The 21,099-nt window shown below is 40.5% G+C and overlaps 1 protein-coding gene across 1 annotated transcript in view; it reads left to right on the top strand.

The window, feature by feature from the left end:
* TMC3 (transmembrane channel like 3) overlaps positions 1 to 21,099 on the top strand; it is a 96,652-nt gene that overhangs the window by 26,386 nt on the left and 49,167 nt on the right. Inside the window, exons 4-5 of the mRNA XM_089676415.1 lie at positions 7,286 to 7,367; positions 19,978 to 20,084. Coding sequence (XP_089532541.1) covers positions 7,286 to 7,367; positions 19,978 to 20,084 — 189 coding nt within the window. The remainder of the gene's footprint in view (positions 1 to 7,285; positions 7,368 to 19,977; positions 20,085 to 21,099) is intronic.

Raw genomic sequence — 21,099 nt, 5'->3', positions numbered from 1 at the left:
GCTGTTGACTCTGTAGACAGTTGGCGACTGGTGAATTGTGCACAGTTACATTGCAAAGTTACATCTCAGCAGCACAGATCGGGACCATAAATGTTCACTGAGCTATGCATGCGAGGCTCAGTCTACATGAAGGCTGACAGGCAGTATAAAAAATTTATGACAGAAGAGACCAATAGGGTCTCTTATGTCATATATATTCTGTCAGTCAGCAATTTTTTTAAAAACAAAGTTTACTACCACTTTAACCACTAGCCTGCTGGGCACATTTACCCCCTTCCTGCCCAGGCCAATTTTCAGCGCTTTTGCACTTTGAATGATAATTGCACGGTCATGCAACACTGTACCCAAACTAAATGTTTATCATTTTTTTAGAGACAGAGTTTTCTTTTGGTGGTATTTAATCACCACTGGGATTTCTTTTTTTTCCTAAACACACGAAAAAAGACCAAAAACTTTGTAAACAAGTGATTTTACCCTTTTACTGATGTGCGCTGATGAGACTACACTGATGGGCACTGATAGGCTGCACTGATGGGCACTGATGAGGCTGCACCGATATGCAGCGCTGATGGGCACTGACAGCCAGCACTGATGGGCACTGACAGCCAGCACTGATGGGCACTGACAGCCAGCATTGAGGAGGCACTGATAGCCAGCACTGATACAAAGCACTGATGGGCACTTTTCCTCAAAAAAAGAAAAAATATCACATAGTGTATTATATTTAAATTTAAACAATTATAAATTATAGTGACTTCATTCCAGTGAATACCCAATCACATTAATAATCAGTGAAAAAGTGAACAAAAATAAAGAAACTGTGAATCCAAGGCACATGCATTTAATGGATAGATCATGGGCAGGTGGACCTGAGGGAGCCACCCCTCTTAAAGGCAAAGGAGTGCACTGGACCCCAGCATGTAGCACAATGGCAACCAGGGTCCTAGTGCACCCACGTACCAAAAACTCAAAGATGCATAAAAGTGGCCACCCGCCCTAGTCTGTAACTGGCTTATGAAGCAAGGACACATAAACAGGCATCACATAGTGAATAAAGGGGAGAGAACAATGTTCTTGGACAACTTGCCAGCCAGCTTGCTAACAACCAGGTCCACCTGCCCATGATCTATCCATTAAATGCATGTGCCTCTACTATGGGGACTCACAAATTTTAGAGTTAGGACCACAGATTACCAGGGTGCCGTGTCGTGGCTCTGTGGCTTACGTATGTATTTGCAAATGTGTGCTAACTAAACCCCTGTTATAAACGCATACTGTTAGACAGGTTAATTCAGTTGTTAGCAAGCTGGCTGGCAAGTTGTCCAAGAACATTGTTCTCTCCCCTTTATTCACTATGTGATGCCTGTTTATGTGTCCTTGCTTCATAAGCCAGTTATAGACTTGGGCGGGTGGCCACTTTTATGCAGTCCCATTTATAGCCTTCCTCTACACAGCTCTGCAGCATATGCCGCCATACTGGAGAAGTGAATGGTGCCCTCACTACCCACTCTCACTCATAGAATAACATAACGGAGGATACTCGTATCACTACTATATATGGTACTACCAAAACTACACACAATATAAATAACATTTACATTTACATTTTAAAAAACAACTTACACATAAAATCTTGTTTATACACACATTATTATATCAGGAATTTAATAAACTTAATAAAATATCTTTCCTATATATATATATCCTAACTGTATTTTATAGAAACATGATGTTCAAGGAGGAACTCACTATTATAACAGGAATTTAATGAATTTACACACTACTCATCTCCGATCTAACAGATATATTCCTATATATATTCTCTATCTATATTTTATAAAACCATAATATTTAAGGAGGAGCTCAGATCATCAGTTTAAAATTATGATCAATAAATTACACTAAATAAATTTTAATTACTAAAAAATTAAAAATTAAAAATAAAAATACTAAAAAAATAATAAAATAAAAAAATAATATAATAATATAATAGAAATAAAAATAAAAATAAATAATAAAAATAAAATAAAAATAATAAATAAATAATAAAAAATAATAAATAATATAAAATATAAAATAAAATAAAATATAAAAAGTAAAAAAATTTAAAAAATAAATAAATAAATAAAAATAAAAAATAAATACAAAAGTACCTAGTTCATACAACATATTCTTAAACTATAAAATAAATAAAATTAAAAATAAAATTTAAATTATATTTTAAACAAATATATATTATTGATCATATTTTTATAATTTTATAATTTATATTATTGTATATATTATATTCCAATTCATTCATATAAAGGTATTATAATATTAGATATTGAATCAAATGGGAATTATAAACCTTATTAACTCCAAGACGTAATTTTACCTATAACTCACAAACCCCCATTAAAAATTCGAAACAAAACAATTCAGATCCAAATCGACATTTAAACCTCTTGGTTTTAGAGTCTGTAACTCAAATATCCAAAAAGTTTCATTCTTCAAAATAGCTTTAATTTTATCGCCCCCTCTCCAATGTGTATCAACCCTATCAATACCACTAAATTTTAGACCACTCGGGTCACAATTGTGACAATCCCTAAAATGTCTAGAAAGACAATGGTCCTTCTTACCTTTTTTAATATTTGGGACATGTTCATTCAATCTTTTGTACTGTGACCTCTTAGTCCTACCCACATACTGGAGCTGACACGGGCATTCTAACAGATAGGTGACATAGGGGGTAGTACAGGTAATAAAATTCTTAATATTATAATTAACACCTGTACTGCATGATATAAAACTTGAAAATACCCTCGTATTGGTATTGGTAACTTTACACATAATACATTTTTTACAGGGGTAAAAACCAATAAAATCAAACATGTATGTTTTCTTTTGTTTGGGAGGAGATATAATATTCTTAACTAAAACATCCCTCAAGTTTTTTGTTTTCCTATAAATAAATGTAGGTTTTCTCGCGATCTCAGGTCCTAAAACATAATCTTTTCTCAGTAAAGGCCAATATTTATAAAAAACGGATTCAACTTCTTTATACTGGTTACTGTATCCTGAGATGAATGCATATTCCACTTTATTATTATAATTTTTCTTTTTAGATACAGGTTTGAGTTTCTTATTTCCTATATACCTCTTACTTACTTCAAACCTTGTCTTTTCCAGTACTGCTGGGTTATACCCCTTTTCAATATATCTGTTCTTAATAATTTCTGTCTGTTCAATATATTCTTTTAAACACGTACAATTTCTAAAAATTCTCAAAAATTGTCCTTTTGGGATCCCATTGATCCAGGTAGGATGGTGACAACTATGGGTGGGCATATACCCATTCCTGTCTGTTTCTTTAAAATAAGTTTTTGTCAAAATTACATTATCTTCTATAAAAATATTCAAATCCAAGAAATTCACAGAACACATATCCATAGTCACCGTAAAACCCAAATTGTACTCATTATTTTCTATTACGTCAATAAAAGCTTTTAACGTGTCCATAGGACCATCCCAGATAAGCAGGATGTCATCAATGTATCTTTTCCATAAAACTAACCCCTCCCATTTCTTATTAAAAATAACATTCTCCTCCCATTTACTCAAATAAATATTAGCTAGGCTGGGCGCAAATTTTGCGCCCATTGCCACTCCCCTCTTTTGTTTATAGAAGCTACCTCCATACCAAAAATAATTACTATTCATACAGAACTCTAAAAGTGTAATAATAAATCTTCTTTGTTTTATGTGCAAGTCTGAAAATTTTTTTAAACCCCATTTCACCGCTTTAATTCCATCCTCATGTCTTATATTGGTATATAAGGAATTTACGTCGATGGTTACTAATATAGTATCACTCGAGACTTTTCTAAGTTCAACCAAATCAATGACATCTTGAGCATCTCTCAGGTATGATGGCATTTGTTTCACTATAGGCTGAAGAAAAAAATCAATATATTTTCCAGTCCTGGAGTGAATACCTCCAATACCATTGATAATTGGTCTGCCTGGGGGATTAATTAAACTTTTATGTATCTTAGGTAAATAATATATAATAGGTAATTTACAATGTAATGGGACTAGATATCTCGCTTCCTTCTCATTTAAAATACCATCTTTCTCTATGTATCTGTATCTTTTAAAATATTTCTCATATTTTAAAAGATACAGATACATATACTAAAATTAAAAATAATCCATTGAGTAAATATAAAAAAACACTCCAAGAAGTAATCAATAAAGCGAAGAAAGATGGTGTTTTAGATGAGAAGGAAGTGAGATATCTAGTCCCATTACATTGTAAATTACCTATTATATATTATTTACCTAAGATACATAAAAGTTTAATTAATCCCCCAGGCAGACCAATTATCAATGGTATTGGAGGTATTCACTCCAGGACTGGAGAATATATTGATTTTTTTCTTCAGCCTATAGTGAAACAAATGCCATCATACCTGAGAGATGCTCAAGATGTCATTGATTTGGTTGAACTTAAAAAAGTCTCGAGTGATACTATATTAATAGTAACCATCGACGTAAATTCCTTATATACCAATATAAGACATAAGGGTGGAATTAAAGTGGTGAAATGGGGTTTAAAAAAATTTTCAGACTTGCACATAAAACAAAGAAGATTTATTATTACACTTTTAGAGTTCTGTATGAATAGTAATTATTTTTGGTATGGAGGTAGCTTCTATAAACAAAAGAGGGGAGTGGCAATGGGCACAAAATTTGCGCCCAGCCTAGCTAATATTTATTTGAGTAAATGGGAGGAGAATGTTATTTTTAATAAGAAATGGGAGGGGTTAGTTTTATGGAAAAGATACATTGATGACATCCTGCTTATCTGGGATGGTCCTATGGACACGTTAAAAGCTTTTATTGACGTAATAGAAAATAATGAGTACAATTTGGGTTTTACGGTGACTATGGATATGTGTTCTGTGAATTTCTTGGATTTGAATATTTTTATAGAAGATAATGTAATTTTGACAAAAACTTATTTTAAAGAAACAGACAGGAATGGGTATATGCCCAATCATAGTTGTCACCATCCTACCTGGATCAATGGGACAATTTTTGAGAATTTTTAGAAATTGTACGCGTTTAAAAGAATATATTGAACAGACGGAAATTATTAAGAACAGATATATTGAAAAGGGGTATAACCCAGCAGTACTGGAAAAGACAAAGTTTGAAGTAAGAGGTATATAGGAAATAAGAAACTCAAACCTGTATCTAAAAAGAAAAATTATAATAATAAGGTGGAAAATGCATTCATCTCAGGATACAGTAACCAGTATAAAGAAGTTGAATCCATTTTTTATAAATATTGGCCTTTACTGAGAAAAGATTATGTTTTAGGATCTGAGATCCCGAGAAAACCTACATTTATTTATAGGAAAACAAAAAACTTGAGGGATGTTTTAGTTAAGAATATTATATCTCCTCCCAAACAAAAGAAAACATATATGTTTGATTTTATTGGTTTTTACCCCTGTAAAAAAGTATTATGTGTAAAGTTACCAATTCCAATACGAGGGTATTTTCAAGTTTTATATCATGCAGTACAGGTGTTAATTATAATATTAAGAATTTTATTACCTGTACTACCCCCTATGTCACCTATCTGTTAGAATGCCCGTGTCAGCTCCAGTATGTGGGTAGGACTAAGAGGCCACAGTACAAAATATTGAATGAACATGTCCCAAATATTAAAAAAGGTAAGAAGGACCATTGTCTTTCTAGACATTTTAGGGATTGTCACAATTGTGACCCGAGTGGTCTAAAATTTAGTGGTATTGATAGGGTTGATACACATTGGAGAGGGGGCAATAAAATTAAAGCCATTTCGAAGAATGAAACTTTTTGGATATTTGAGTTAAAGACTCTAAAACCAAGAGGTTTAAATGTTTATTTGGATCTGAATTGTTTTGTTTCGAATTTTTAATGGACTTTCCCCCGCAATATCACAGTCCTGCTATAAGTCACTGATCACCACCATTACTAGTATTTTAAAAAACATTGCAGTATATATACTGCCATTTGTAGATACTAAACCAATCAATATATGCTTATTGGGATCTTTTTTTACTAAATGTATGTAGCAGAATACATTTTGGCCTAAATCTACGAAGAAATTAGATTTTTACAATTTTATTGGGTCTGTTTTATAGCAGAAAGTAAAAAAAATTTTTTTTTTTTGTTTTTTTTTATTAAATGCCGGTGCTTTTTCATTTATAGTGCAAAAACGTTTTAAAAAACTCAGAGGTGATCAAATACAACTAAAAGAAAACTCTATTTGTGGGGAAAAAATGACATACATTTAATTTATGCACAACGTTGCATGACCGCGCAATTATCATTTAAAGTAACGCAGAGCTGCAACGCAAAAAATAGCCAGGTCATGAAGGGGAGTAAATTATCTGCCATTTTGATCTAAGATCTTAAAAAAAAAAAGTCAGATATCTATCTGGTTACTGAGTTTGAGGATTTTCCAAGTGTTTAGGCATTGATGCAGCAACATTTGTGTATGTGAGACACAGCAAGGGGTCTACAGAGGGTGTGGTTAGGAATATGTTGTGCATTATAAACAGAGAAGCAAAGAGGTTCCCAGATTACAGGAAGAAGGTAGTGGGGTGGAGTGGTGCATTAGCTCTGAGCAGGTAGTTTGTGTTCCCTGTATATGTTTTAAAGTATATTTTTAAATTTTTAATGGCATGTATACTTAAAGCAGAACCTCAAAAAAAGTGTTCTTTTTAATAAACAAAATTTCTTTTGAACAAATTAGTGTTGAAATTGAAGTGCCACATCTTCGAGTCTGTGTCCATTGAAAACAAGAGGAAATGCTCATTTGTGTTAGAAGCCAAAGCAGTTTCCACCTATCCCATCTCTAGTTACTATTTAATTTCAGATTTATGGAGAAAATCATTATCTTTATGGCACATAACATGAAATAAATGAGCTATATAATACTACATATTTGAGTACCACACGAACACAAACAAATATTCACATCAGCCCCCTTCCAAAAGGAGCTTACAATCTAATTTTTCTATGACAGCCATCACATTCTCTGTCCAATGTTTATTAACTTCCCAGTATTTTCTTAGATCAGGGAGGAAACCAAAATATGCAGAGGAATTTATATTTTATTTGCTTGATGGGATATGATTTCAGAACCTCAGTGAAGTAAAGAAAGAACCTTAGCCACCACAAACACATATTGCAAATTATAGTATATTTGTCACAAAAATTAATACAGATTACTTGTTTTCAGCTTTGGAAAAAATTCATTCGCCTGTTCTACAACTTTGTTGTCCTGTTTATTCCTTGGGAGATGAGAATAAAGAAGATAGAAAGTAAGTGTAATAAATTGATTTATCAACATATAACATGATTTGTATAAGTCCTAATACTTGACCAGTCTGAAGAAATGGTATCTCCTTAGATGGGTAAGTAGGTTGTTTTACCAATTTAAAAAATTAGATTTATTCTACACTGTGATTACTGGAGGAATCTTACTCTTACCACCAGACTAATGATAGCACACAAAGGGGTCCATTTATATTTAATCTTATTTTGTTGATTTTTCAAAACAAAAGTCTTCAATATATTGACATTAAATATGTGTGGCATCAATTTTGAATTCAAAACCATCCAAACATGTAATTCCAGCATAACATCAGTTTCAAGAAAATACAATTTATGGCTCATTAACATAAACAATATATACAGTATCTATGAAGTAAGAGCTCATATAAAATTATATTATTTGGAAACTAGTAAGATCCAGTAATTTAATGCCATGGTTGTATCTGATGAAATTTCCTAATAAATGAACTAAGCATGGAGAGGATGTAGCTCTTTCTAGGCGAATATATCATTTTGTTTGTGGATGTACAGCGAAGGAAATACTGTATTTTTCGCTCCATAAGACACACCTGACCATAAGACGCACCTAGGTTTTAGAGGCAGAAAACAAGAAAAAAAATATTCTGAATCAATGGACTGCAGACATAGTACAGGAGATGACCAGAGACTGCAGACATAGTACAGGAGATGACCAGAGACTGCGGACACAGTACAGGAGATGACAAGAGACTGCAGACATTGTACAGGAGATGACCAGAGACTGCGGACATAGTAGAGGAGATGACCAGAGACTGCGGACATAGTACAGGAGATGACCAGAGACTGCGGACATAGTACAGGAGATGACCAGAGACTACAGACATAGTACAAGAGATGACCAGAGACTGCGGACATAGTACAGGAGATGACCAGAGACTGCGGACACAGTACAAGAGATGACCAGAGACTGCGGACAGTGCAGGGGATGACCAGAGACTGCGGACAGTACAGGAGATGACCAGAGACTGTGGACAGTATAGGAGATGACCAGAGACTGCGGACATAGTACAGGAGATGACCAGAGACTGCAGACAGTACAGGAGATGACTAAGAGACTGCGGACAGTACAGGAGATGACTAAGAGACTGCAGACATAGTACAGGAGATAACCAGAGACTGCGGACATAGTACAGGAGATGACCAGAGACTGCGGACATAGTACAGGAGATGACCAGAGACTGTGGACATAGTACAGGAGATGACCAGAGACTGCGGACATAGTACAGGAGATGACCAGAGACTGCGGACACAGTACAGGAGATGACAAGAGACTGCGGACATAGTACAGGAGATGACCAGAGACTGCGGACATAGTACAGGAGATGACCAGAGACTGCGGACATAGTACAGGAGATGACCAGAGACTGCGGACATAGTACAGGAGATGACCAGAGACTGCGGACATAGTACAGGAGATGACCAGAGACTGCGGACACAGTACAGGAGATGACAAGAGACTGCGGACATAGTACAGGAGATGACCAGAGACTGCGGACATAGTACAGGAGATGACCAGAGACTGCGGACATAGTACAGGAGATGAACAGAGACTACAGACATAGTACAAGAGATGACCAGAGACTGCGGACATAGTACAGGAGATGACCAGAGACTGCGGACACAGTACAAGAGATGACCAGAGACTGCGGACAGTGCAGGGGATGACCAGAGACTGCGGACAGTACAGGAGATGACCAGAGACTGTGGACAGTATAGGAGATGACCAGAGACTGCGGACATAGTACAGGAGATGACCAGAGATTGCAGACAGTACAGGAGATGACTAAGAGACTGCGGACAGTACAGGAGATGACTAAGAGACTGCAGACATAGTACAGGAGATGACCAGAGACTGCGGACAGTACAGGAGATGACTAAGAGACTGCGGACAGTACAGGAGATGACTAAGAGACTGCAGACATAGTACAGGAGATGACCAGAGACTGCAGACATAGTACAGGAGATGACCAGAGACTGCAGACATAGTACAGGAGATGACCAGAGACTGCGGACATAGTACAGGAGATGACCAGAGACTGTGGACATACTACAGGAGATGACCGGAGACTGTGGACATACTACAGGAGATGACCGGAGACTGTGGACATAGTACAGGGGATCACCAGAAACTGCGGACACAGTACAGGGGATGACCAGAGACTGCGGACACAGTACAGGAGATGACCAGAGACTGCGGACACAGTACAGGGGATGACCAGAGACTGTGGACACAGTACAGGGGATGACCAGAGACTGCGGACACAGTACAGGAGATGACCAGAGACTGCGGACATAGTACAGGAGATGACCAGAGACTGCGGACATAGTACAGGAGATGACCAGAGACTGCAGACAGTACAGGAGATGACTAAGAGACTGCGGACAGTACAGGAGATGACTAAGAGACTGCGAACATAGTACAGGAGATGACCAGAGACTACAGACATAGTACAAGAGATGACCAGAGACTGCGGACATAGTACAGGAGATGACCAGAGACTGCGGACACAGTACAAGAGATGACCAGAGACTGCGGACAGTGCAGGGGATGACCAGAGACTGCGGACAGTACAGGAGATGACCAGAGACTGTGGACAGTATAGGAGATGACCAGAGACTGCGGACATAGTACAGGAGATGACCAGAGACTGCAGACAGTACAGGAGATGACTAAGAGACTGCGGACAGTACAGGAGATGACTAAGAGACTGCAGACATAGTACAGGAGATGACCAGAGACTGCGGACATAGTACAGGAGATGACCAGAGACTGCGGACATAGTACAGGAGATGACCAGAGACTGCGGACATAGTACAGGAGATGACCAGAGACTGCGGACACAGTGCAGGAGATGACAAGAGACTGCAGACATAGTACAGGAGATGACCAGAGACTGTGGACATAGTACAGGAGATGTCCAGAGACTGCGGACATAGTACAGGAGATGAACAGAGACTACAGACATAGTACAAGAGATGACCAGAGACTGCGGACATAGTACAGGAGATGACCAGAGACTGCGGACACAGTACAAGAGATGACCAGAGACTGCGGACACAGTACAGGGGATGACCAGAGACTGCGGACAGTACAGGAGATGACCAGAGACTGTGGACAGTATAGGAGATGACCAGAGACTGCGGACATAGTACAGGAGATGACCAGAGATTGCAGACAGTACAGGAGATGACTAAGAGACTGCGGACAGTACCGGAGATGACTAAGAGACTGCAGACATAGTACAGGAGATGACCAGAGACTGCGGACAGTACAGGAGATGACTAAGAGACTGCGGACAGTACAGGAGATGACTAAGAGACTGCAGACATAGTACAGGAGATGACCAGAGACTGCAGACATAGTACAGGAGATGACCAGAGACTGCAGACATAGTACAGGAGATGACCAGAGACTGCGGACATAGTACAGGAGATGACCAGAGACTGTGGACATACTACAGGAGATGACCGGAGACTGTGGACATACTACAGGAGATGACCGGAGACTGTGGACATACTACAGGAGATGACCAGAGACTGCGGACATAGTACAGGGGATCACCAGAGACTGCGGACACAGTACAGGGGATGACCAGAGACTGCGGACACAGTACAGGAGATGACCAGAGACTGCCGACACAGTACAGGGGATGACCAGAGACTGTGGACACAGTACAGGGGATGACCAGAGACTGCGGACACAGTACAGGAGATGACCAGAGACTGCGGACATAGTACAGGAGATGACCAGAGACTGCGGACATAGTACAGGAGATGACCAGAGACTGCAGACAGTACAGGAGATGACTAAGAGACTGCGGACAGTACAGGAGATGACTAAGAGACTGCAGACATAGTACAGGAGATGACCAGAGACTGCGGACATAGTACAGGAGATGACCAGAGACTGCGGACATAGTACAGGAGATGACCAGAGACTGCGGACATAGTACAGGAGATGACCAGAGACTGCGGACACAGTACAGGAGATGACAAGAGACTGCAGACATAGTACAGGAGATGACCAGAGACTGCGGACATAGTACAGGAGATGACCAGAGACTGCGGACATAGTACAGGAGATGACCAGAGACTGCGGACATAGTACAGGAGATGACCAGAGACTGCGGACACAGTACAGGAGATGACAAGAGACTGCAGACATAGTACAGGAGATGACCAGAGACTGCGGACATAGTACAGGAGATGACCAGAGACTGCGGACATAGTACAGGAGATGACCAGAGACTACAGACATAGTACAAGAGATGACCAGAGACTGCGGACATAGTACAGGAGATGACCAGAGACTGCGGACACAGTACAAGAGATGACCAGAGACTGCGGACAGTGCAGGGGATGACCAGAGACTGCGGACAGTACAGGAGATGACCAGAGACTGTGGACAGTATAGGAGATGACCAGAGACTGTGGACATAGTACAGGAGATGACCAGAGATTGCAGACAGTACAGGAGATGACTAAGAGACTGCGGACAGTACAGGAGATGACTAAGAGACTGCAGACATAGTACAGGAGATGACCAGAGACTGCGGACAGTACAGGAGATGACTAAGAGACTGCGGACAGTACAGGAGATGACTAAGAGACTGCAGACATAGTACAGGAGATGACCAGAGACTGCAGACATAGTACAGGAGATGACCAGAGACTGCAGACATAGTACAGGAGATGACCAGAGACTGCGGACATAGTACAGGAGATGACCAGAGACTGCGGACATAGTACAGGAGATGACCAGAGACTGTGGACATACTACAGGAGATGACCGGAGACTGTGGACATACTACAGGAGATGACCGGAGACTGTGGACATACTACAGGAGATGACCAGAGACTGCGGACATAGTACAGGGGATCACCAGAGACTGCGGACACAGTACAGGGGATGACCAGAGACTGCGGACACAGTACAGGGGATGACCAGAGACTGTGGACACAGTACAGGGGATGACCAGAGACTGCGGACACAGTACAGGAGATGACCAGAGACTGCGGACATAGTACAGGAGATGACCAGAGACTGCGGACACAGTACAGGGATGACCAGAGACTGCAGACAGTGCAGGAGATGACAGATGCAGGAGAATTTGACAGGTACCCGCTCCCACTTCCGCGGAGTTGTCCTCCCTTTAGTGTGGGCACCTGGCTGTCAGCGCTGGCTTCTTTAGTGTAGGATCTCAGCTTGACAGCCTTCTTGGACCTGTCATGTGTCCCAGAAGACGCAGTACCATTCACAAAGTGCAGCGCTTCTCGCGCATGCGCACTGGGCACCCGGCTGTCAAGCCGAGATCCTACACTAAAGAAGCCGGCGCGGGAAGACTGTGCAGCGCTGGACTGAGGAACAGGTAAGGTTCTGCTGCAGAGCTGAGCGGCCGGCCTGGTATTCTGACACGTCAGCAGTGGAAATACTGGACCGGCCACTCCATATTCGCTCCATAAGACGCACTGACATTTTCCCCCCTTTTTTGGGGGGAAAAAAGTGCTTCTTATGGAGCGAAAAATACGGTAAGTATTTGATCCCCTGCTGATTTTGAATGTTTGCCCACTCACAAAGAAATGATCAGTCTAAAAATTGAATGGTAGGTGCATTGTAACACTGAGAGAAAGAATAGCAACAAAAAATTCAAAAGAAATGCATGTCTAACAAATTATGCACTGATTTGCATGTTCATGAGGGAAATAAGTATTTGATCCCCTATCATTCAGCAGGATTTCTGGCTACCAGGTGTCTTTCATACAGGTAACAAGCTGAGATTAGAAGCAGTGTCTTAAAGGGAGTGCTGTTAATCTCATTTTGTTACCTGTATAAAAGACACCTGTCCACAGGAGCAATCAAACAATCAGATACCAAACTCTCCACCATGGCAAAGACCAAAGAGCTTTCCAAGGATGTCAGGGACAAGATTGTAGACCTACACAAAGCTGGACTGGGCTACCAAACTATCGCCAAGCAGCTTGGTGAGAAGGTGACAACAGTTGGTGCAATCATTCGCAAATGGAAGAAACACAAAACAACTGTCAGTCTCCCTAGGTCAATGATCATGAGCACAATGAGGAATCATCCCAGAACTACATGTGAGGATCTTGTCAATGATCTCCAGGCAACTGGGACCACAGTCACCAAGAAAACAATTGGTAACGCACTATGCCAACAAGGATTGAAATACTGCAGTGCCCGCAAGATCCTTCTGCTCAAGAAAGCACATGTCCAGGCCCGTCTGAAATTTGCCACTGAACATCTGAATGATGCAGAGGAGGACTGGTTGAATGTGTTGATGAGACCAAAATCGAGCTCTTTGGCATCAACTCAACTCGCCGTGTTTGGAGGAGGAGGAATGCTGCCTATGACCCCAAGAACACCATCCCAGCTGTCAAACATGGTGGTGGAAACATGAAGGTGTTTTTCTGCTAAGGGGACAGGACAACTGTACCTTCTTCCCTCAGCCAGGGAATTGCAAATGGGTTGTGGATGGGAGTTCCAGCATGACAATGACCCAAAACACATGGCCAAGGCAGCAAAGGAGTGGCTCGAGAAGAAACACATTAAGATCCTGGAGTGGCCTAGCCAGTCTCCAGACCTTAATTTGATTGATAATCTGTGGAGGGAGCTGACGGTTTCAGTTGCCAAACGTCAGCCACCAAACCTTAATGACTTGGAGAGGATCTGCCAAGAGGAGTGGGCCAAAATCCCTCCTGAGATGTGTGCAAACCTGGAGGCCAACTACAGGAAATGTCTGACCTCTGTGATTGCCAACAAGGGATTTGCCACCAAGTACTAAGTCATGTTTTGTGAAGGGTATCAAATACTTATTTCCCTTATGAACATGCAAATCAGTGCATAATTTGTTAGACATGCATTTCTTTTGAATTTTTTGCTGCTATTCTTTCTCTCAGTGTTACAATGCACCTACCATTAAATTTTTAGACTGATCATTTCTTTGTGAGTGGGCAAACATTCAAAATCAGCCGGGGCCGAATCCGGCCTGTCAGGCCATTTCATGTGGCCCTTGCACCTCTCCTGTTGCACCTCCTTGTCTCTGTCTCCACTTTATCTCAGCAGTCAGCAATAGAGAGGAGGACAGAACTCCTCTGCCAGATCCTATGCTTCTCTGTGCAGCTGAGAGTGGGGGACTCTTGACTTCTGATGGTAGGGGGGCTCTTGGCATCTGATGTAAGGGGTATAGAGTGTTCTGTGCATCTAGTCTTACAGATACAAACAACACTTTGATGGCAACCATAATGCTGATGCAGCCTGCAACAAAATTGAGTTTGATACCCCTGGTTTATGGAATCTTATGGGAATAGAACTATATTGACCTTGAAAGCCAGTTATATCTTCATAATGGTCCATTCAAGCTGTGATATGGTCATAACGCTGCTTTGAAAAAAAATCCACTGCCATTTATAAAGCATATCAGTGTGTTTTACAAATCTGCCTTGTGCTCCGCTGGAATCTGAAATTTAAGGGAGGGGAGATAAAAAAAAAACATGCATATCACTGGGCTCCTCACTTACAGAGCACTCTCTGGTGTGCTAAGCGGAGAGAACTCCCTGGGGTACTGCAAGTTCCACACCAACACTCAGATTTTGTGAATGGGCCCTAAAATGCAATTTGTGGTGTGTGCAACCTGTAGGAGTATAAAACAGCTTCAAAGCCTACATATTTTTAAGTATATTAGAATTTTTAGTAGGATGTGTAAAATGCCCCTGATGCTAAAACTAAAACCTCAAATGAAGTGTTCCTTCATTAGTCACATCTTCTACTACCCACACCATTTATTTCTGCCATAATCATCTATCTAAAAATACATTCCAGATATGGACATTTTTACATAGTTACATTGGATCATTGTAACTATACATATGCCATACCTGGTCAATCCCCTTGGACCCAGAAATCACTGAAGTTTACCGTTTTTACAGTGATCTCCACTAGTTTCCCAGACCTTTACTGAGCAGCTGATCTGCTGCTTACTGAACACAGGAGGTCACCTGCTTGGCATGGATTCCATTCAGAGAATGCAATTAATGCAAAGTGTTCTCCGGTTAGACAGGATGGAGATTGTGAAGTCATTGCCCCACCTCTCCACCTTGTGCAATCAGAGACCTCTTCACCCGTTCCAAGCAAGCTACCTCCTGTGTTCAGCAAGACACAGTACAGCCACTTGGCACTGGACCCAGAAGCTAGTAGAGACCATCATAGTAGTGGGGCTTACTAGATGATTTCCAGCTTCCAGGGGATTCCTCAGGTATGGCATATACTGTACATACATTAGTTATACTGATCCAAGCGAGGCCATTGTAACTGTGTAAAAATTACCATACCTGCAATTCTTCTTTAAGAATGTTCAGTAACCAAGAGAATCTCAGATTCCTCTCTCAGTGGTTTAATCTGCTGGGCCCTACATCACTATGTGGGCCAGTGGAAAGAACCACAGGGCACAGCATGGAATGAGGAAATCATCATTGCTGGAAGTATTTGTTTCTGGAGTCATCTTAGCACTGATTTCACCTTACTACAGCAGTGTTCAGTGTTGCAGGTACCAGGAGCCATGACTAACGTCTTCAGATTTACTTTAAATAAATGTACATTATAAATTATTTTTAAGATATACTTGTAAAAGAGATCAACTTAAAATGGTTGTAAAGGCTGAAATATTTTTTTACCTTCAAGCATGCTATGTGCATAGTAAGCAATCAGCTTCTGGCTTCACCTTATTCAGTTAAGGTTTGAAAATGAAAACTAGAAGCTGATTGGTTGCCATGTACAGCTGCTCTTGATTCTGGCTGCTCCAGTGTTAGTAAATTCCCTTCACTGTGTTTGAGATATCCAAATTCAACAATTGTTTAGGAGACCCCATCACCTTGCCCATTCAAGTCAAAGTGATGGGGCCTCTTCAATCCCCACCCCCATGTGACCTTTTACCATGATATAGGTCTATAATTTTTATCATAGGTGTATTCTACATGATAGAGACAGAATATCAACCAAAAATCCAGAAAAAATGCATGATACAACTGTTATAGATTGAGTTGCAGTTCAGTGAGTAAAATAAGTATTTGATCCCCAAGCAAGACATGACTTAGTACTAGATGGAGAAACCCTTGTTGGCAAGCACAGAGGTAAGACGTTTCTTGTAGTTGGTTACCAGGTTTGCACACATCTCAGGAGGGATTTTGGTCCACTCTTCTTTACAGATCTTCTCTAAATCCTTAAGGTTTCTTGGCTGTCACTTGGCAACTCGAAGTTTCAGCTCCCTCCATAAATTTTTTTTATAGGATTAAGGTCTGGAGACTGGCTAGGCAACTCCATGACCTTAATGTGCTTCTTCTTGAGCCACTCCTTTGTTGCCTTGGTGGTAAGTTTTGGGTCATTGTCATGCTGGAAGATCCATCCATGACCATCTTCAGTGTTCTGGTTGAGGGAAGAAGGTTCTCATCCGAGATTTTACAATACATGGCCCTGTCCATTGGCCCCTCAATGTGGCAAAGTCAGCCTATACCTTTTGCAGAGAAACAGCCCCAAAGCATGTTTGCACCTCTGTGCTTGACTATAGGTATGGTGTTCTTAGGGTCATAGTCAGCATTTATTTCCTCCAAACACGGTGAGTCGAGTTAATGCCAAAGAGTTCAATTTTGGTCTCATGACCACAGCACTTTTTCCCAACCCTTTTCTAAATTATTTACACATTCATTACATGTGCCTGTACATGTGCCTTCTTGAGGAGGAGGACCTTGCAGGCGCTGTAGGATTTAAATCCATGGTGGCGTGTGTATCAATGGTTTGTTTGGTGACACTGGTCCCAACTGCCTTTAGATCTTTCACAAGCTCCTCCCATGTAGTTCTGGTCTGATCCCTCATGTTTTTCATGATCATCCTTACCCCATGAGGCGAAATCTTACATGGAGCTCCAGACCGAGGGTGATTGATGATTATTTAGTATTTCTTCCCTTTGCAAATAATCACTCCAACAGTTGTCTCCTACTCGCCAAGCTTCTTGCTGATGGTCTTGTAGCCCATTCCAGCCTTGTTCAAGTCTACAATCTTGTCCCTGACGTCCTTTGACAGCTCTTTGGTCTTGCCCATGGTGGTGCCCAAGAAAGAGATTCTGTGGACAGGTGTCTTTTATACACATAACGAGTTGTCGTTAGGAGCATCTTCTTAAATTGACAGGACTAATCTGTGTACCACATGAGCAAATAGCCAGTCTGAGGGAGCCAGAATTATTGTTGGTTAGTAGGGGATCAAATACTTATTTACTCACTGAACTGCAACTCAATGTATAACATTTGTATCATGTGTTTGTTTCTGGGTTTTTGGTTGATATTTTGTTTCTCTCATTTAAAATACACCTATGATAAAATTATAGACCCTTCATTTCTTTGTAAGTGGGCAAACTTACAAAATCTGCAGGGGATCAAATAATTATTTCCTCCACTGTAAGTAACAACACATGGTATTTTGCAATGGTTGCCAGGAAGGAAGAAATGGCAGGTAAGCACCGTGAAAGCAAGAGATGGACATTAAAAAGTCCCCTCCACTTTGACCTGAACAGGAATTCTAAAAATGGTTCTGAAATGACTAATGGTTGTATTTCACTAGTCTTCTTTGTAACTGTGTATAAATATGTTTTAGAACCATTTTCAAAATTTTAAAATGCCTGAAGAAGGGACCTGAGTCCCAAAAGCTTGCATTGCATCTTTGATAATTTAGTTAGCCAATATAGGGGATCACATGAAGGATAAGTGCATTTTGAAACAAAGCACATTAATCCTTTCTGCCTCTGACCTAATTTAACCCACCCTCTCCCTCGACAGATGCATACTGACCATGATCGAAACCCTGTCCAAATCATGCCACCTCAACCTTTTAACCAATGATACCACAAAGCTTCTAATTCACTCCTTTGTTATCTCTCGCCCCGACTACTGCAAACCCTCCTCATTGGCTTACCTTTACATAGGCTATCCGCCCTTTAGTCCATCATGAATGCTGCTGCCAGGCTCATCCACCTTACCAACCGTTCAGTGGCTGCTACCCCTCTCTGCCAATCCCTCCACTGGCTTCCACTCACCCAATGAATAAAATTCAAAATACTAACAACAACTTACAAAGCCATCCACAACTCTGCCCCCAGCTACATCACCAACCTGTTCTTAAAATATCAACCAAACCGCTTTCTTCGATCCTCCCAGGACCTTTTGCTCTCTAGTTCCCATGTCCAACTCCTCTCATGCTCACCTCCAGGACTTCTCCTGAGCTTCTCTACCCCAATCTGTCTGTCTATCTCCTAATCTATCCACCTTTAGACAACCCCTGAAAACCCTTATCTTTAAAGAAGCCTATCCTGCTTCTAACTAGTAAACTGCTTTTTACTTCCTCCATCAGATCATCCCCCACAGCCATCGCTTTTTGTATCACTCAACCCTTCCTCTTAGATTGTAAGCTCTAATGAGCAGGGCCCTCTGTTTCTTCTTGTACCAAATTGTATTGTAACTGTAATGTCTACCTTCATTTTGTAAAGTGCTGTGAAAACTGTTGGCGCTATATAAATCCTGTATAATAACAATAATGATCCAATAGTTTGTTTTTTATCAAGAGTGTTGGTGGTAGTATCATATAGACTTTTATAGGGCTGTTTCCTGAGGCCAGACATGATTGGAGTCAGCCCCATAGAAGTCTAGGACAGTGAAGATTCATGGCACTGGATATAAACAAACAAAGAACCATGTCCTTCATATATGGGTAGGTATGCATCTGTGGGATGGGGGGGGGGTTAGGTTAGATCATGGGAAGGGGGGGGGAGTATAAGTGTACTTTGTTAAAGCCTAAGTTTAGGTCATTTCTTTTTAATCAGCACCAGGGACAGTACTTACTGTACATATAATGTGAGGTGTGTCCCTTAAGCTTGTATTGGATGTCATAGTCGAAATCCACAGTCCTCTGCAGCAGTAATCTTCCATTACTGCAAGGGATAATACCAGTGCTGGAAATGTGACAGACACTCATGAAGAGTGCCAGCTTTGCCCACCCTTTCCATCCTCTTCCTCCATTCACAGAATCTGTATTATAGTTTCCTTGAATGAAAAGTGATCTATGAATGGAGGAGGTGGACCTTTCATTCATCTGCCCATTCTTCATTCATACATAGCTTTTCATTCATGGAAGCTATAGTACAGCTTCTGTTAATGGTGGAGGGGGGCAGAAGGGGGGAGCGTAGCCAGCACTCTTGACAAGTGCCTGTCACAGGTCCAGCACTGGTATTAACCCCTGCAGCACTGGAACATTACTGCTGTGGGTTATTGGGGGGGGCACAGAAGACATTATATTTCCACTATGACAGCTGGCACCAGCACAAGAGACACGTTCCATTAAATGTAAGTAATGTCCCTTTTGCTGATTTTTTTTAAATTTAAACTGAAGCTTCAGAGTGCACTTATCATTTACACTCCAAACTTTCTGCAATATTTGATATATGCAATATTAGCTTCCACAGCCTATAAGCATCCATCAATGTTTGTTTTCTTCATCAGGTCACTTTGGATCAGGTGTTGCTTCATACTTTATATTTTTACGATGGTTATTCGGCATTAACATCGTCCTCACAATAATGACTGGAGCTTTTGTTGTATTGCCAGAGGTAAGAGCCCATATTCATACAAATGCAGTTTCCAAACATTTTAAACTAAAAATGCTTTTTAAATATTAAGTAAATGCATCCATTCAAATCTAAATTGCCGTAATTATTTTATATAGTAATGTCAGCACATATATTTACTGCTACTTAGACACACCAGTAATCTGAAGATATATAGGTGTTGTCCCCGTACAAGACACCAGTTGATTTATTATATTCTGTCTTGACCACTACTTTGTAACCTCTATAAAAGCCATAGACCATTTATCAGCTCCACTATGGCAGACACCTATAAGCTATGACAGATGTGAGCTCCACACTGCCATTCTCATCAACTGATGGATAGTTCTAGTATAAGTGTGCCCTTGTGACAACAAGCCTTGCCACTGAATGCAACTTTTGGATGCACTCCTTGTTCTCTCAACAAGCACTGACATTATAAGAATATTGATAGCAATAAGACAGGATCGCTTGACGTAAGTCCTTGATCAGTCACTGTTCCACATTTAGTCATGTATTTATGTAGGGAAAATGAACACTGTTGGGGGGGATTTACTACAACTGGAAAGTGCAAAATCTGGTGCAGCTCTGCATAGAAACCAATCAGCTTCCAGTTGTTATTGTCACAACCTAAATGAACAAGCTGAAGTTAGAAACTGATTGGCTACCATGCATCAGTTTTATTAAGTCTCCCCCTATTTTTTTCCTCAGCAGAGACCGGCCCACTAAAATCTGCAAGATCTGTGTTTAGTATGTTCACTCTAGTGTCATTTAATTAAACACAATACTGCTGTCAACAAAGATGAAATTCAACTTATCAAACTATAATATATATACTGATCAGTCATAACATTATGACTGCCCATCTAATACTGAGTAGGTCCACATTCTGACACCAAAACAACCCTGACCCATCGAGGCATGATCTCCACTAGACATCTACAGTAGCATCACATTGACTCCCCCGGCTTGCCTTTTTCCCATAGTGGTCCCTGGTTTCATCTCTTCTCCAGGTAAG

The sequence above is a fragment of the Staurois parvus genome, unplaced genomic scaffold, assembly GCF_062004578.1.
Source record: "Staurois parvus isolate SC_StPar_1 unplaced genomic scaffold, SC_StPar_1.0 ptg000168l, whole genome shotgun sequence".
NCBI lineage: Eukaryota > Metazoa > Chordata > Amphibia > Anura > Ranidae > Staurois > Staurois parvus.
Note: the sequence above shows the minus strand (reverse complement) of the source record. Positions and strands in the feature narration are given on the sequence as shown.